Raw genomic sequence first — 18,471 nt, 5'->3', positions numbered from 1 at the left:
CTGTGGAGCAGGCCTTAAACCAGACTCAGCCTTTCCCTGCTGCCATGTGCAGCCGCCTAAAGGAATCCCTTTAAACACCAGCTCAAGGCCGATGAACAGAGCCAGGTGGGTGGGGGGAAGAGGCAGAACAAGGGCAAACTCTTGGCTGGCGGACAGAAGCCAGGAGGGCTCCGGGCCCAGGCACACCCAGCCCCAGGCAGGAGGGGGCACGGGCCGGGCAGGGACGCGCCTGCGAACCGGTTTAACTCTGTGCCCAGGCCCGGGCGGGGCGGCCTGCAGCGGCAGCAGCGGGGAGCAGGCCCGGGGCGGGGCGGGGCTGGAGGCGGAGCGCGGCGGGCAGGCGGCGCTGTCGGGCCGGGCGGAGGCGCGGAAGGGGGAACAGGTGAGCGGGGGGTCGCTGGGCTCCGCCCCGGGGGGGTGACGGAGGCCGTGCCGCCTCGGGCCGGCGGTGGGACGGGAGCCGGGGACGGGCCCGGCCTGGGGAGCCGAGCCGGCCGGGTCTCCGCCCGTGGGAGGCGGCTGCTCGCTTCCACAGGGCCCGGCCGGGGCGCGGGGAGAAGCAGGGGAGATCCCTGGGGCTGGGGCAGGGCAGGCAGTGGGGAGGTGTGGGGAGAAGGAGGGGCGCTCCCTGGGGGTGCAGGGGGCAGATCCGGGGGCAGGGGGTCTGGGGGGAGAGGGGCAGGGCAGGCAGTGGGGAGGTGTGGGCAGTGGGGCTGGAGGAGGAGCTGGTGTCTGGGAAGCAGGGTCACCACCCCCCAGGCTCGCTGAGGCGGGAGAACTTGGGTAGCCGCAGCGGCTTTGGGGGACGCCTTTCAGGGGAGCCTAGGCCGGGGGTCCCCCCTTCCTCCCCAGAGCTGCTTGCGGGGGTGCTGGTGGTTTGATCAGACTTCTTGCCCAGCTCGGTGGCTGTGGCCGGCCCTTCGAAACCCGAGGGAATAGTTGCCCGAGCAAAGACTGACTCTCCCAGCTCCGCCCCATTTCCACAGGCGAGGAGCACGGAGGTGGAGAGGTACAGGTGTATCCTTCCTTCCTTCCCTCCCTCCCAGTAACTGGGGATGTTTGCTTAAAACGCAGACTGGCCTACCCTGGTCTTTAACATGAAGGGGCTGGCAGTGGAGGCGTGTGTGTGTGTCTGTGTCTTGGGGTCTGCGTGTGCAGGGATCAGTTGTCTGTCTCCTCTGGCTACAGGCCAGGATGTGTCACCTTTGGCCTCCCTGCCTGAGTAGGAAAGGGCTGCTCTTGTGTTTAAAGGCGCTTTTCCTCACCTGCGGGTCTAGTGACTTTGCTCAGGATTGAGATTTCCAGACTGGACAAAGCCATGGATAGAACAGATCAGGGAGAACAATCCTGCATTGACCGGGGTGATTAGGATAGACTAGATTAGTGGCTCTCAACTTTTCCAGGCTACTGTACCCCTTTCTGGAGTGTGATTTGTCTTGAGGACCCCAAGTTTCACCTCACTTCAAAACTACTTGCTTACAAAATCAGACATCATAATATAAAAGTATCACAGCACACTGTTACTGAAAAATTGCTTATTGTCTCATTTTTCCCATATAATTATAAAATAAATCAATTGGAATGATAAATAGTGTCCTTACATTTCAGGGTATAGTATATAGAGCAGTATAAACAAGTCACTGCATGAAATTGTATTGTGTACTGACTTTGCTAGTGCTTTTTATGTAGCCTGTTGTAAAACTAGGCAAATATCTAGATGACTTGACATCACCCCTGGAAGATTCCTGCATATCCCCAAGGATACACCTACCACTGGCAGAGAACCACTGGACTAGATTCATCTCGCTCTCTTCTGTGGCTGTATTGTTATGTTCAAGTTGCGTCCCTCTAAGGGTTGGTCTACACTTGCGGTGTCGCGTAGAATACGGACGCTGCATGCCCTGCTAGCCCACTGATGAACAGCAGTTTAGCCAGTGAGGCATGGCTTAGGCGAGTAGAGAAACTCCAGAACCTTAGGGTGTATACTCTACCCATCCAAGAAGTGCTTCCCATGTCTACACTGCTATTTGTAACAGTGTGGTGTCCCTGCTGCCTCCCTCCGCAAGAACCTTTCACTGCTGCATGTAGTGACACACAGCCACAGTATGGCCACAGCCTGCCTTTCACCGGGGCGTGTGGCTACCCATATCTTACGTGCCCCCACAGGTGTAGACAAGGCCTCAGTGTACCAAACTGACCATTGCCCCATCGGTTTTGATACTATAACCCTATTGCCTCTGACACCATGAAGGTCGAGCTGGAGAAGTATAATCTTAGAATACATGCGACTCCCCTAAGATTACTGTACTCATAAATGACAATGATATTTCATTAGTAGAGCCGTAGCCGTGTGCTTAGTGCAGAGAAAGAAGGAGACACTGTCCCCCAGGAGTTTATGGCCTAAAGCAGACACGTGGGGGGGGGGGAATTGCAGGTCAGATGTCAACAGCTAAATGCTGCCCTGACTTACACCCTGTGTGATACTGGACTTCGTTGCAGACTTGGCCCGGTTGTACAAGGTGTGAGGTAGGGACAGCCTTACTATTTTTTAGGGCCCCAACTCTGCAGTCTCAGGACCTGGTCCAGGGAGTAGCTGAGCACTTGTAACTCCCATTGTCTTCAGAGAGAATGATGGGTGCTCTGCACCTGGGTTTAGGCCATAGGCTTGCGTGACCCAGTTGCGATCCCTTCCTGGCCCTGTTCCTAGAAGAGAGAACTTGTCCTGAATCAGTCTCGATGTAGCTTTCTCACCCCAGCTGCCATAGGGGAGCCTTAAACTATGTGTGGTTAAGACTGACTATGGTGATCCACGCAGTTGTTTATACTGTTTCTATTTAAGGACCAGCCCTGCATCTGTGTAGGATTCAAATGCACGATTCCAGGGGTGCAAGGCTCCTGCGCTGACTCTTGTGCGACCTTGCCCACCTGCCCAGTCTGCGCTGATTTGAGCTGTCAGAATCCGTCAATTGTAGCCATCACTTATACCTTATTGACTTAAGCTGTAGCCAGCTAATTGACTACACTTGCGGTTCAACGTTCAGAATGTTTGAGAGACCAGTTAACCAAGCTCAGCCAGATTTATCGTCTAAAGACAAAGCAGTGCAGTATAGGAAAGGAAGTGTTAATACCGCACCAATCCTTCCCAGGAAGCAATTTCTCACTGTGCATTTAGTTCACCTTATACGGACGGTGTGCTTCCCACATGCCCCCTTAAACTAGCCATCTTTGACAGCATGGCTGTTTACAAGCTACAGCGCTGTTCACGTCATTTAAAGCTTCATTAGCCAGCTTGAGCCTTTGTCTTGGGTGCCTCCCTGTGCTTTCCAATGCAAAGCATTCATACTTCTTACATTACTTCCTTGTAGCGCGTTGTCCCTTTGCTTCACAATACTCGTACATCTAGCTTTGGGCAGTTTTGATATTTGTCGAAGCCCAGTGCCGAGCTGTATTTGTCCGGAGGTATTGTGAGATATATAGAATCATAGAATATTAGGGTTGGAAGGGACCTCAGGAGGTCATCTAGTCCAACCCTCTGCTCAAAGGAGGGCGAATCCCAACTAAATCATCCCAGCCAGGGCTTTGTCAAGCTGGGCCTTAAAAACCTCTAAGGATGGAGATTCCACCACCTCCCTAGGTAACCCATTCCAGTGCTTCACCGCCCTCCTAGTGAAAAAGTTTTTCCTAATATCCAACCTAGGCCTCCGCCCCTGCAACTTTAGACCATTGCTCCTTGTTCTGTCACCTGCCACCACTGAGACCAACCTAGCTGCATTCTCCCTAAAACCCCCTTTCAGATAGTTGAAGGCCACTATCAAATTCCCCCTCACTCTTTTAAGTAAGCCTGATTCCCTCAGCCTCTCCTCATAAGTCGTGTGCTCCAGCCCCCTAATCATTTTCTTTGCCCTCCGCTGGACTCTCTTCATTTTGTCCACATCCTTCCTGTAGTGGGGGGCTCAAAACTGTACACAATACTCCAAATGCGGCCTCACCAGTGCTGAATAGAGGGGAATAATCACTTCCCTCGATCTGCTAGCAATGCTCCTCCTAATGCAGCCCAATATGCCGTTAGCCTTCTTGGCAACCAGGGCACACTTCTGACTCATATCCAGCTTCTTGTCCACTGTAACCCCCAGGTCCTTTTCTGCAGAACTGCTGCCTTGCCAGTCAGTCCCCAGTCTGTAGCTATGCATGGGATTCTTCCGTCCTAAGTGCAGGACTCTGCCCTTGTCCTTGTTGAACCTCATAGCATAAGTGAGCAAGAATAAGCATAGTACAATTTAGCATGTTTACCCAACACATACATATTAGATTAATACCACGCATGTAATACTTATTAATATTGGGGGGGAGGTGGGGAGAAGTATGTGTGTGTATGTGTATGTGTATATGTGACCGTGGTACCTGGAGAGGCCTTGCTGAGAATGCTCAATGGCAAACTGCAAAGAATGGGGCAGACGTTCCCCAAAACTGGTGATCCTTTCTATAATTAGATTTACCCAGCCAGTAACAAAACAGCTTCTGTAATATCTTACTGGTTATCTAGAAGCCCCAAAATACATTTTCCCATAAGCAATCCAGCCCTGGGCTCTCACCCAGACAGCCAAGTCAAATATCGTGAGGATTACTTCAAATTTTTTTCACCATATATAAAGTTCCGCCAATCCCAAGAGATTGGACACATTACCCACCAGGTCAATGAATATTTCAGATCTTACCCAAATACATGCTTACAGCCAATTTTTATTAACTAAACTAAGATTTATTAAAAAAGAAAAGAAAGAGTTATCGTGGTTAAAGATCATTATACATACAGATCTGAGTAAAGTTCTTAAGTCATTTCATAGTAGAGATGGTGAGCTGCTGATTTGTAGAAAGTTCTTCCGGAATCAGTTCCATAGGTTCTAGTCCAATAGGCAGTCCACGTATAGAGTTTGTTCAGATTCTTCCATAAGAATTTTTAGGGACAGTCCAGGGTATCTGGAGGCCTCAGTCTTGTGGCTTGAACTTTTCCTGACAAAGTTTAAGCAGATCTGAGATGGCAGGAAAGAGAAATAAAAACGATGATATTATTACACCGCACATTTCATCTAATTGCTACTATTCCCTTTTGATCTCTGAATCAATAGAATATAGTAATGAAATATTGTAGACCAGAACCTGCGTGTAACATCTCCATGCTAATTAGATCACGTTGTTAAACCCCCAGCAGATATAGGTAAGCACAGTCAAATACAATTAGTATTTACTTTTGATTCTCTGACCTTACAGGTTTGCATTTCAGAGGATTTAGTTCACTTCCATGGTTTTGATAATTGTCTACAAGGAATGGCCCTGTTTACCCTTTCAATACTTTTCTAATATGTTCTTAAGATTGAACTAGGTCACTTTAGCCTGCTGGTCGCTTAACCCTTTCTGGCCCAGTGTCACAGTATATAACCTGTATATATTGGCTAACAACCTATTACAGTTGTATGCATTTTACCCATGGACGTGCTCTTGGAAATGAATGTTGCAGAAAGAGCCTATGTCTAAACTTGCCACCAAATTCGGCGGCAGTCAATGGGAGATACGCAAGCTATGTAGAGTAGCTTGCATATCTCTCGTCGACTTCCTAACTCCTACTTACCGCGGTGTCTTCAATTCGCTCCCGTCAACGCAGCGTTACTCCACCTGGCGGAGGTGGATTAATAGCGGTGATTTCCGGGTCGATTGAGCGGGTCTCCACTTCCGCTCAATCGATCCGGATAAATCGATCTGACGGCAGGGAATTTGCTGCCGTCAGTCTAGACGTAGCTGGAGAGGGGACATTCTTCAAATAGTTGCTTCTTGCTTTCAGGTCCAGCAACATGTTTCAGGTGCCATTGCCTCTGGATCGAGATGGGATCCTCTTTCGGCTCCGCTTTACCACCCTGGCTGTCGGGACCGTGTGTTGCCCGCTGTTTGGATTCCTTTTCTGCGTGATCTGGTCTCTGCTGTTCCACTTCCAGGAAACAACAGCTACTCACTGTGGTGTACGTGCCTGCAGCTTGGTAGAGAACTTAAAGGGATCCACTAAACCCTGAGAGCAAAATCTGTTAGAGATGTGATTTCTCAAGGAAGTGGTGGCTAGTGAGTAGAGTAGGAGACCCGGGCATCAGGAGTCTTGAGGTTTATTTCTGGCTTCCCTACTCACTTGCTGGGTGAGCTTGAGCAAGTTGCTCCCTTTCTCTTTGACTCAGTTTCCTGGTCTGTGAGTTAGGGCTAGAACTTGGCCTTGTCAAGCACTCCAGCTTCTTAAAGAGCTGTGAATGTAACACAAAATCCCCGTGCCTCTTCAACGCGCTGTCATTTGTCTCCCAGGTCCCCAATTACCTCCCCTCCATCAGCGCCGCTATCGGTGGCGAGACCCCTCAGCGCTACGTGTGGCGTTTCTGCATTGGCCTCCACTCGGCCCCACGCTTCCTGGTGGCCGTAGCCTACTGGAACCACTACCACAGCTGTCACTCTGCGCATCCACGCTACCCGCAGCTCTGCCGTGTCAACTTCATCCTCAGCCTGCTCGAAAACCTGGCTCTCCTTCTGCTGACCTACGTGTCTTCCTCAGAAAACTATGGTAGGTTTCACCAGTGTGCTGTGCTGATTCTCTTGGTCGTAACAATTGGGGTTCTGTGTAGTCGTGGGTCACTTAATTACATTTTTTTTATTAGTGCTTATTTTTGGGATCCTCCAGGAGAAAATCAGTAAAAATGCCCACATTCCATTAAAATCAGTGGTCCCTGTGTTGTTAAAAAATACCCGAGACTTGTATGTAACAAGCTTTAACTAATCGATCCTAACAGTAGGGATGTGACATGGCCAAGATCACAGAGGAAGTCAGCATTAGAGCTGGGGTTAGAATTTAGGACTTCTTCGTTCGCGGTCGTGCACTCAGACCGCGTTTCCCGTTTCTGCCACTTTGTCCCATTGCAATAAGAAACGCTTGTGAAGCATAACCCGGTCCCACTACAGCTCAGGTGGAGTCTGGTTTCCATTCTAACCCCTTCTCTAGTTGCTTATAACTTTATCTCGGATAATTTCCTGTGTTTGGCCTCCAGGTGTGTGCGTGCACATGGTGGGCTAGGAGACGCGCGTCTCCCATCTGTTTGCAACTGGGCAAAGCTGTTTGTAGTTGGATAACTCAGTTTGGTTAGCCGGGGTTTAATTTTCAGCTGCAGAGACAGATTAGGGCAGTTCTAGTCTGAATAGCAAACCTGGAAGAATGGCATGATGGGGCTTTGTGCGTAACAGGCACTTTTCGGAGTGGACGCCCACTTCAGGTGGCTCCCTTCTTATGATGCAGCGATGCTCAGCAAGATGGGTTTTAAGGCACAACAGCACGTCAGGGAGGCACAGAGAGCTGCTGGAAGTCAGATCGGGATGCAGCTGTCTCTCGTGCCTTTACTTAATGATTGCGATGAGGTCCCAGCCTCAGTTTGCTGGGGACTGGTGATGTTGCCAGAAAGGCTCAGTGGCCAGTTGGAATTTGGCTGTGGACATCCAGTGTAGGGGGAGGAATACAGTGATGATGTAAAGGGTGAGGTGGCTAACACGTTAGGGAGGCACTATTTGCCCCATTGAACTCAATGGGCTGTTTCATATTGATTAAAGCGGGGCCAGGATTTCACAGCAGGTACAGGTGGTAGAACAGGACAACCTATGTCCTGGCTTGGTGTGGAGTGGGAATGCCAAAACAGAGCATCTTGCTACACCACCCCCATTGGTATGCAGGAAACACAGCTAAGGAAGGGGTGAGATGCAGCACCCTTTAAGTTCTTAATGTCTCTCAACCTCCTGCTAATCACTTATCCTCCTGCACCTGCCCTCTTCCAGCCACCACCCGCTGTGTCAGGTACTCTGGTTCTGCTCACCCACTCGGCAGTGGGTTGGTTCTAGTTACAGGACCTTGCCCCTCACTGCCCTAGCCTGGCGCTGCTGTTCACCTCCTCACTGAATCAGGCCCAGCCATGTCCATTCCAGGCACTTGGCATTTTTAATGCCAGCGGTCACGGTTCACCTGTATTTCCCCTCCATGGTCCAGCACGGGCATCCACTCTCAGGCCTCCAGCTCCCAGCCATCGCCTCTCTTGGGTGGAGACACGTGTCTCTCTCCCTCCTGGCCGGGGTATCTCCAGGCTACACAGCTCTCTACCTACACTGTGAATTTCCCAGCAAGGCAGACTGGCTCAGCAGGCCTGCTTTGCTTTCTCCCCAGAGGCTGTGAACAGTGTAAATGCCACAGTGAACGTTCCCCCATAGCTCTTTGGAAGGAAGCGCATTTATTCCAAAGGTGGAAGCATTACAGAGAAAACATTAAACACGCGAGAAGAACCTACAGGCAGGCTAATAAGCTCTCCAGAGGTCACCTCAGCTCCAGCAAAGGCTGTGGCAGGTGATCAGTCCTTCAAATCACCAGGAGGGTTTTCTGTGGTCACAAATTCCTACCAGCTGTTAGCTCAGAACAAGCACCCCCAGGTATTTGAGTCACTTCTTCATGCACTTTGGGTCTTTGATGTGTCCTGACGTAACAGGAGAAGGTTCAGAAGGCTGTGTTCCTGTGTAACTGGAGGGAACACGTTTGCAAACACCTCCCCTAGAGATTTCCTGGGAAACCCACTTAACTTTAAAACTTCACCTGGTTTCAATTAGTCCTTTGAAGCCCATAATACTTCCCAGGGTTTACATCAGGAGCTGACTGAGGAGATAGCTGAGCCATTAGCGATTATCTTCGAAAAGTCGTGGAAGACGGGAGAGATTCCAGAGGGCTGGAAAAGGGCAAATATAGTGTGCCAATATAAAACGGCAAAGAAGGACAACCTGGGGAATTGCAGACCAGTCAGCTTAACTTCACTTCTCAGAAAGATAATGGAGCACATAATTAAGCAGTCAATTTGCAAACATCTAGAAAATAATAAGGTGATAAGTAACAGTCAGCATAGATATGTCAAGAACAAATCATGTTAGAACAACCTAATAGCTTTCTTTGACAGGGTAACAAGCCTTGTGGATGGTAAGCTGGAAGGGCAGGTCGAGTGAGGTCCTTCAGGGATCAGTTCTGGGTCCGATTCTGTTCAATATCTTCATCAATGATTTAGATAATGGCATAGAGAGTACACTCATAAAGTTTGCAGAGGATACCAAGCTGGGAGGGGTTGCAAGTCCTTTCAAGGATAGGATTATAATTCAGAATGATCTGGACAAACTGAAGAAATGGTCTGAAGTAAAGAGGATGAAATTCAAGGACAAATGCAAAGTGCTCCACTTAGGAAGCAACAATCAGTTGCACACGTACAAAATGGGCAATGACTGCCTAGGAAGGGGTACTGCGGAAAGGGATCTGAGGTCATAGTGGGTCACAAGCTAAATCTGAGTAAATATCTGTAACACTGCTGCAAAAAAAATCAAATATCGTTCTGCGATGTGTTAGCAGGAATGTTGTAAGACCCAAGTAGTAATTCTTCCGCTGTAGTTGGCGCTGATTAGGCCTCAACTGGAGTATTGTGTCCAGATCTGGGCGCCACATTTCAGGAAAGATGTGAACAAATTGGAGAAAATCCAGAGAAGAGCAACAAAAATGATTCGAGGTCTAGAAAACATGACCTGTGATGGAAGATTGAAATAATTGGGTTTGTTTAGGTTGGAGAAGAGAAGACTGAGAGGGGACATGAGTTTTCAAATACATAAAAAGTTGTTACAAGGAGGAGGGAGAAAAATTGTTCTCCTTAACCTCTGAGGACAGGACAAGAAGCAATGGGCTTAAACTGCAGCGAGGGCGGTTTAGGTTGGACATTAGGAAAAATTAACTGTCAGGGTGGTTAAGCACTGGAATAAATTGGAGAGGTTGTGGAATTTCCATCATTGGAGGTTTTGAAGAGCAGGTTAGACAAACACCTGTCAGGGATGGTCTAGAGCAATGGTTCTCAAACGTTTTGTATTGGCGATCCCTTTCTCATAACAGGCCTCTGCCTGTGACCCCCCTAGGCTGTCAGCCCTGCCGTGGACGGGGCTGACAGCTTGCAATCCCCATGTAACCACTTCATGACCGCTATTTTGAGTACCCCTGATCTAGATAATACTTGGTCTTGCCATGAGTGCAGGGGACTGGAGGAGATGACCTCTCGAGGTCCTTCCCAGTCCTACAGGTCTATGATTAGAAGGTCTCCTCCCTAGAGATCTTATGAACAGTCCCACAATAAGACAAACATTTGCCCATTTTTAATATGATGAACTCCTAAGACATTTAAACTGAATTCATAGAATCATAGAATATTAGGGTTGGAAGGGACATCAGGAGGTATCTAGTCCAACCCCCTGCTCAAAGCAGGACTAACCTCAGCTAAATCATCCCAGCCAGGGCTTGGTCAAGCCTCAGCTTAAAAACCTCTAAAGATGGAGATTCCACCACCTCCCTAGTTAACCCATTCCAGTGCTTTACCACCCTCCTAGTGAAAAAGTTTTTCCTAATGTCCAACCTAGACCTCCCCCCCTGCAACTTGAGACCATTGCTCCTTGTTCTGTCATCTGCCACCACTGAGAACAGCCTAGCTCCATCCTCCCTGGAACCCCCTTTCAGGTAGTTGAAGGCTGCTATCAAATCCCCCCTCATTCTTCTCTTCTGCAGACTAAAGAAGCCCAGTTCCCTCAGTCTCTCCTCGTAAGTCTTGTGCTCCAGCCCCCTCATCATTTTTGTTGCCCTCCGCTGGACTCTCTCCAACTTCTCCACATCCTTTTTGTAGCAGGGGGCCCAAAACTGGACACAATACTCTAAATGTGGCGTCACCAGTGCCGAATAGAGGGGAATAATCACTTCCCTCAATCTGCTGGCAATACTCCTACTAATGCAGCCCCATATGCTATTAGCCTTCTTGGCAACCAGGGCACACTGCTGACTCATGTCCAGCTCCTTATCCACTGTAACCTCCAGGTCCTTTTCTGCAGAACTGCTGCCTAGCTCATCGGTCCCCAGTCTGTAGCTGTGCATGGGATTCCTCTGTCCTCAGTGCAGGACTCTGCACTTGTCCTTGTTGAACCTCATCAGATTTCTTTTGGCCCAGTCCTCCAATTTGTCTAGGTCACTCTGTATCCTATTCCTGCCCTCCAGCCTATCTAGCACTCCCTCCAGCTTAGTGTCATCTGCAAACTTGATGAGGGTGCAATCCACCCCATCCCCTAGATCATTAATGAAGACGTTGAACAAAACCGGCCCCAGGACCGACCCTGGGGCACTCGGCTTATTACCGGCTGCCAGGTAGACATGGAACCATTGATCACTACTCATTGAGCTCGATGATCTAGCCAGCTTTCTATCCATCTTATAGTCCATTCATCCAACCCATACTTCTTTAACTTGCTGATAAGAATGTGGTAGGAGACTGTATCAAAAGCTTTGCTAAAGTCAAGGTATATCATGTCCACCGCTTTCCCCACATCCACAGAGCCAGTCACCTCATCATAGAAGGCAATCAGGTTGGTCAGGCATGACTTGCCCTTGGTGAATCCATGTTGACTGTTCCTGATCACCTTCCTCTCTTCCAAGTGCCTTAAAATGGATTCCTTGAGGACCTGCTCCATGATTTTCCAGGGATTGAGGTGAGACTGACCGGTCTGTAGTTCCCTGGATCCTCTTTCCTCCCTTTCTTGAAGACGGGTACTAGATTTGCCTTTTTCCAATCATCCGGGATCTCCCCCAATCGCCACAAGTTTTCAAAGATAATAGCCAATGGCTCTGAAATCACATCAGCCAACTTCCTCAGCACCCTTGGATGCATTGCATCTGGCCCCATGGACTTGTGTATGTCCAATCTTTCTAAATAGTCCTGAACCTGTTCCTTCAGTACTGTGGGATGTTCACCTCCTCCCCATTCTGTGCGGCCCAGTGAAGCAGTCTGGGAGTTGACCTTGTCTGTGAAGACAGAGGCAAAAAAGGCTTTGGGTTCCTCAGCTTTCTCCACATCCTCTGCACTAAGTTGCCTCCCCTATTCTGTAAGGGGCCCACACTTTCCCTAATCTTCCTCTTGTTGGTAACATATCTGTAGAAACCCTTCTTGTTCCCCTTCACGTCCCTTGCTAGCTGGAACTCCAATTGCGCTTTGGCCTTCCTGATTTCATTCCTGCATGCTCGAACAATATTTTTATAATCCTCCCTAGTCATCTGAGCAAGCTTCCACTTCTTGTAAGCTTCTTTTTTGTGTTTAAGCTCACCAAAGACTTCTTTGTTAAGCCAAGCTGGGCGCCTGCCATATTTGTTATTCTTTCTGCACATTGGGATGGTTTGTTCTTGTGCCCTCAATAAGGTTTCTTTAAAACACAGCCAGCTCTCTTGGATTCCTTTCCCCCTCATATTAGCCTCCCAGGGGATCCTGCCCATCAGCTCCCTGAGGGAGTCAAAGTCTGCTTTTCTGAAGTCCATGGTCCGTATCCTTCGGATCTCCTTTCTTCCTTTTGTCAGGCTCCTGAACTCGACCATCCATCTCATGGTCACTGCTGCCCAAGTTACCACCCACTTCTACTTCCCCTACCAAATCTTCTCTGTTTGTGAGCAGCAGGTCAAGAGGAGCATGGCCTTTAGTAGTTTCCACCAGCACTTGCACCAGGAAGTTGTCTGCAACACTCTCCAGAAACTTCCTGGATTGTCTGTTCTCTGTTCTTCCAGCAGATGTCAGGGTGATTGAAGTCCCCCATGAGAATCAGGTTCTGTGAACTGGAAACTTTCCCGAGTTGACTGAAGAAAGCCTCATCTACCTCGTCCTCCTGGTCTGGTGGTCTATAACAGACACCCACCACGACATCACCCTTATTGTTCTTGCTTCTAAGCTTAACCCAGAGACTCTCAACTGGCTTAATTCCAGTTTCATACTGGAGCTCAGAGCAATCATACAGCTCTCTTACATACAGTGCAACTCCTCCACCCTTTCACCCCTGCCTGTCCTTCCTGAACAGTTTATACCCAAAGTTACATCTCCGATTCCATGTCAGGACAGTATGTGCAGTCAGTGACCCAGAAGAGAGTCTGGCTATTATTAGTGAGAGAGTGGGGGGCTAGATACACTTCATTAACATGCTTTAAACTGAAGCAGGTAACACCCCCTGATAAAAACAGAACAATAAAGGAAAGAGCTGGAGGAGTAAAAAGAGAATGCAGGCAGAAGTCCAGCAAGAGAGTGGGGACTTATCCAGTTTATTGCCCTGAATGCAGCATGTGTGATTACCTGCCCTATGGGCATGAGAATATTGATATAATAGGCTTCACAGAAACTTGGTGGAATGAGGATAATCAGTGGGACACAGTAATACCTTGGTACAAAATATATCGGAACTACAGAATAGGTCGTAATGGTGAAGGAGTAGCGCTATATGTGAAAGCAAGTGTAGACTCAAATGCAGTAAATATTTTCAATAAACTAAACTGTACCATACACGCTCTATGGATAGTAATTCCATGCTTGAATAATAAGAATATAGTAGTGATATGCTACTGACTGCCTGATGAGGATGGTGATAGTGACTGTGAAATGCTCAGGGAGATTAGAGAGGCTATAAAAATAAAAAACTCACTAATCATGGGGGATTTCAATTATCCCCATATTGACTGGGTATATATCACCTCAGCATGGGATGCAGAGAAACCTTTCTTGACATCTTAGAAGGGTGCTTCTTGGAGCAACTAGTCCTGGAACCCACAAGAGGAGAGGCAATTCTTGATTTAATCCTAAGTGGAACACAGGATGTGAAATAGCTGAACTGCTTCATCATAGAGACCATAACATAATAAACTATAACATCCCTGTGAGGGGAGGAACACCAAACAGCCCGCCACGGTAGCATTTAATTTCAGAAAGGGGAACTACACAAAAATGAGGAAATCAGTTAAACAGAAATGAAAAGGTCCAGTGCCAAAAGTGAAATCCCTGCAAGCTGCATGGAAACTTTTTAAAGACACTATAATAGAGGCTCAATATAAATGAATACCCCAAACTAAAAAACATAGTAAGAGGACCAAAACAGTGCCACTGTGGCTAAGTAAAAGAAGCAGTTGGAGGCAAAAAGGCATCCTTTAAAAAATGGAAGTTAAATCCTAGTGAGGAAAATAGAAAGGAGCCTAAACTCTGGCAAGTGAAGGGTAAAAATATAATTAGGAAGGCCAAAAAAGAATTTGAAGAACAGCTAGCCAAAGACTCAGAGTAACAGCAAGAAAATGTGTAAGACATCAGAAGCAGGAAGGCTGTTAAACAACCTGCAGGGCCACTGGACGATCGAGATGCTAAAAGAGCACCCAAGGAAGATGAGGCTATTGCGGAGAAGCTAAATGAATTCTTTGCATCAGTCTTCACGGCTGAGGATGTGAGGGAGATTCCTACACCTGAGCCATTCTTTTTAGGTGACAAATCTGAGGAACTGTCCCAGATTGAGATGCCATTAGAGTAGGTTTTAGAAAAAATTGATAACTAGTAATGTCACCAGGAGCAGATGGGATCCACCCGAGAGTTCTGAATTAACTCAGATGTGAAATTGCAGAACTACTAACTGTGGTATGTAACCTATCATTTAAATCAGCTTCTATACCAGATGACTGAAGGATAGCTAATGTGATGCCAATTTTTAGTTTCCAGGGGCAATCCCGGGAATTACAGGCCAGTAAGCCTAACTTCAGTACCAGGCAAATTGTTTTAAACTATAGTGAAGAACAGAATTATTCGACCCAGAGATGAATGTGATTTGTAGGGGAAGAGTCAACATGGTTTCTGTAAAGGGAAATCATGCCTCACCAATCTACTAGAATTCTTTGAAGGGGTCAACAAGCATGTGGACAAGGGTGATCGAGTGGATACAGGGTACTTAGATTTTCAGAAAGCCTTTGACAAGGTCCCTCACCAAAGGCTCTGAAGCGAAGTCAGCTGTCATGGGATAAGAGGGAAGGTCCTCTCCTGGATCAGTAACTGGTTAAAAGACTGGAAACAAAAGGGTAGGAATAAACGGACATTTTTCAGACTGGAGAGAGGTAAACAGTGGTGTCCCCAGGGTCTGTACTGGGGCCAGGAGATCATGATACTGACCCGTTTTCCAGGCTTGCATGTCTGTAAAGCAGTGAAGGATTCCAGGCTGAGTAAGTGCAAAGGGCTTTGCGTGGACACACAGCAGTCATCCAGCAACGACCCTTTGGCGTCCGCTGGCACCTTCCGGTTCAGGCTGTGGAAGTGCTTTCTGCACGTTAAAGAATAAGACCTCCTTTCCGCCCGGTTCGGAGGGGAGCGTCGTTCTCCCTGTTGTATAGAGGGGGACAAGGACACCACCCACTGCCTTATTGTCAGACCTGCCCCCTTCCCCCGCCTTGCATAGGAATTGGTGCCACGCAGCAGGGCCTGCATGGACTCCTGTTCTCAGATTAAGGCACTACCCCTGGGGGTGGGGACTTGCTCCCCTCCCTGCCCCGTGCACACAGAGCACCCGCAATTGAGGCAGTGACAGTGACATCAGACGGCTGGCCCGATGCCGCAGCACCACAAACAGGACCCGGAGCTGTGGGTGCCGGGTCACTGCCAGGCAGTGCTGCTGATGTTAAAAGAACCGTGTCGGACCCAGCTCGTCCCAGTCTCCCCGCAGGGGCCGGTGCCTTGTAATGCACTCTGACTTCACCTTCCCGTAGGCTCCCCAGCATTCCTCAGGCAGCTCCCTTTGGCCGTCGGCTTATTTCCCTGCTCAGCATTAACGGGAAACCTGTTGTCTTGTCGATGCAGCAATCCACGAAAACGCCTTCATCCTCTTTATCACCTCGGCCCTGGGTCACATGCTCCTGACTTGCATTCTGTGGCGTATGACTAAGAAACACACAGTAAGTCCTGAGGTACGGTAATCTTCCCTTCTCTACTCCCACTGCTGCTCTCTGGGGTGGGACGGGGGCACACGCGGCGGTGGAGAGCTTCGTGTCTGTCTCTTGTAAGCATGGAGGTGCCAGGATGGGGCAATGGGTCGGAGCAACTTTATGGGGTGAAACAGACCAAGAGGAAAGGTGATCACTGGAAAACGTGACGGTCCAGTTAACTGAAATGAATTGGACATTTATCTGCACATAGGCACGTTTGCAGGCTTTGATTTCCTACTTGCTTCTCCTAAAACATACGCCGGAATTAGAGTTGGGATTGAAAACAGTAGCTGGCTAAGACTTCTTCTGTGAACCTGATTTCCCTGACCCTATACGCTTGTCCTGCCGAGCGCCTGCCTTGGAATGTAGACTCTGGTCTCTTGGTTGCCTTGCTGGCTGGGATCTCTGTGTCCTGCTTTGAGCTGGGGGTTGGACTAGACACCTCCTGAGGTCCAGTCCAACCCTCATCTTCTCTGATTCTTCTATGATCTCTTGTTTTGTGGACGAGTGAAGAGATCTGGTCTGGGCATTCCTTTTTAACACACACCATCAGAGGGCAGTATTGGGCAGACATTATAATATTAGCACAGCTGTAACCCTATCCTCCCAAGTCCTGGAGCTATTTACTATAACTTCGTAATCTCAGCATCCCTGCAGAGGGGTGTCAGTCACATTTTCTAAACTGGTAAACCGAGGCACAGAGGGGCTAAGTGACGTCTCTGTCATATAGCAAGACAGAAACGGAACCCAGGAGTCCTGACTCTCAGTCCACTTCCCCGAGCACTGGATAGGCCCCTACTTCCGCTCCCTGCTGTGTAGAGTCGAACATGCGAGTAGTTTAATACCCTCCTAACCAGGCATTGGGTTGTTTGACGCGGGGGAGGGCGAATGTTGGTTCTTGGACACTAGATGGGCCATGGACTCCCTCTTGGAGTTGAGCGAGAGCTTTTAGGCTAAGGCTTTGCAGGTGGACGGCTCTTTCTGGGTCTCAGTGCTCTTTAACACCCCAGATCCTGCTGTCATCTTCCTGTTTCCCTGCAGCCCGGGGGACGGGCTAGATCGGGGCCCCTTGGGTCGCAACTTAAAATTGGGTCACCAGGAAAGGTCGCCTGGGGGGTTGCACAGCCCACCCCACACTCACCCCACGGCAGCGGCCGCTGCAGCTCTGGTCCCGCAAGGCAGATGGGACTCAGTTCCCCGCTTGGGGCATTGCAGCCTGGTGCCGTGGGTCGTAGCGCCGCTCAGTTTGGGCCCAACCACCCCTCCAGCACAAGGACGAATACGAATGAGTGGCGCTGTGACCCCATGCACCAACTCACAACGCCATGCAGGTAGGTTTGGCCCAGCCAGCCCTCCCTTCGTGACATACCTGACTGGCCCTGCAACCCCAGAGATTGCAATGCTGGGAGCAGGGAGCACAGCCCCGTGGGACAGGAGCCGTCACTGTGGTGCGCACGGTGGGTTATCTGGCTCGTATTGCATGGTACATATCGCAGGCAAAGAATATTTAGCCAGGTATTTTTTGCACTGTGGCTATTGAGTGGGTTGCAGCAGGCCATCAAGTTCTACAAATGGGTCCTGAGTCCCGAAAGGTCGAGAGCCACTGGACTAGATGAGCGCTTGAGTCCTTGCCAGCCCTGGGATTCGATGGTTGGGGAGCCCTGTGGGACCCTTGTCTCCTGGGTGGGGAAGGCGATCCAGGCCAATGCTTCAGGTGTCTCCAGCTCACCAACCCCCAGATCCACGTCGGCCTGGGCAAAGCTACGTCCTAGCCGCAGAAAGGCGCTGGGTTAAGAGCCTTCTGTCTGTCTTGGATGCCAGCACGTCCAGAAGGGGGAAGTGGTTGCTCCAAAGTGGGCGCGATCCTGCAGTCCGCTCCCTGCATGGCATTCCCGGGGAAAGGCAGCGGCTGCTGCGGATGAAAGGCTGGCCGTGTTGTGTGGGGTGAAGGGATGGAGAAGGTGACCCGTTGAGCTGTGGGATTGTCTCCCAAAGGCAGGGGGGGACGCCCAGTCACTGGGCTCGTTCGTTAAAAGCCTGGCGACTCTCCTGCAGAGAACAGTCTTGCATTGGCTTCCCAGAGAAGTCAGCAGAGGCTAGTTGCAATGAGAGGGAAAAGACCTGTCACTTTGCCTTCTGCGACAGCTGCATTCAGTTCAACTGGCTTCTGGAGCCCAACCTTAGCAGGAGAAAGAAGAGAAGGAGTGAGAGTTAAAAAATCAGCCCTTCTGGTGATTTCCCACCTCCCACCCCCACTGGGATTGTCTCATTTTTCTTTGTCCCCCTTTTGCAGAAATCAAAGAAAGAAACCAAAACCGCTCCCGCACTTTGGCCCCATTGTTGCTCCTAGAATACCCATTAGTCAGCGGCTAGAGCCCGTTCTAACTTCTAACCGTAACAGCAAACACGTGCACCGAGGTAAAGACGCCAGATTGTAACGTGATGACAGGTCAGCCCCGGCACGAGCGCCAGCTGCTCGCTTCTGGGGCAAAAAAAAGCTGAGACAGAGAGAGACACGTCCTTGTAGCCTTGAGGGAAATTCCCTACGCTGGAAAGGAGAAGACCAGGAATTCAGATCTGTCCAGGGTTTGTGTGCG

At 49.4% G+C, this 18,471-nt stretch overlaps 1 protein-coding gene across 1 annotated transcript in view; it reads left to right on the top strand.

Moving 5' to 3' along the window:
* The first annotated feature begins 305 nt into the window (after nt 1-305).
* The window catches only part of PGAP2 (post-GPI attachment to proteins 2), a 35,138-nt gene continuing 16,972 nt past the window's right edge, over nt 306-18,471 (top strand). The window contains exons 1-4 of the mRNA XM_067568273.1: nt 306-382; nt 5,837-6,011; nt 6,340-6,592; nt 15,750-15,856. Of these exons, the coding sequence (XP_067424374.1) occupies nt 5,847-6,011; nt 6,340-6,592; nt 15,750-15,856 (525 nt within the window). The 5' untranslated portion in view covers nt 306-382; nt 5,837-5,846. The remainder of the gene's footprint in view (nt 383-5,836; nt 6,012-6,339; nt 6,593-15,749; nt 15,857-18,471) is intronic.

Source organism: Emydura macquarii, unplaced genomic scaffold, assembly GCF_026122565.2.
Source record: "Emydura macquarii macquarii isolate MOO-44397 ecotype Brisbane River unplaced genomic scaffold, CSIRO-AGI_Emac_v2 contig_2865, whole genome shotgun sequence".
NCBI lineage: Eukaryota > Metazoa > Chordata > Testudines > Chelidae > Emydura > Emydura macquarii.
The sequence above is the reverse complement of the archived record's forward strand: the minus strand, read 5'-3'. Positions and strand labels throughout refer to the sequence as shown.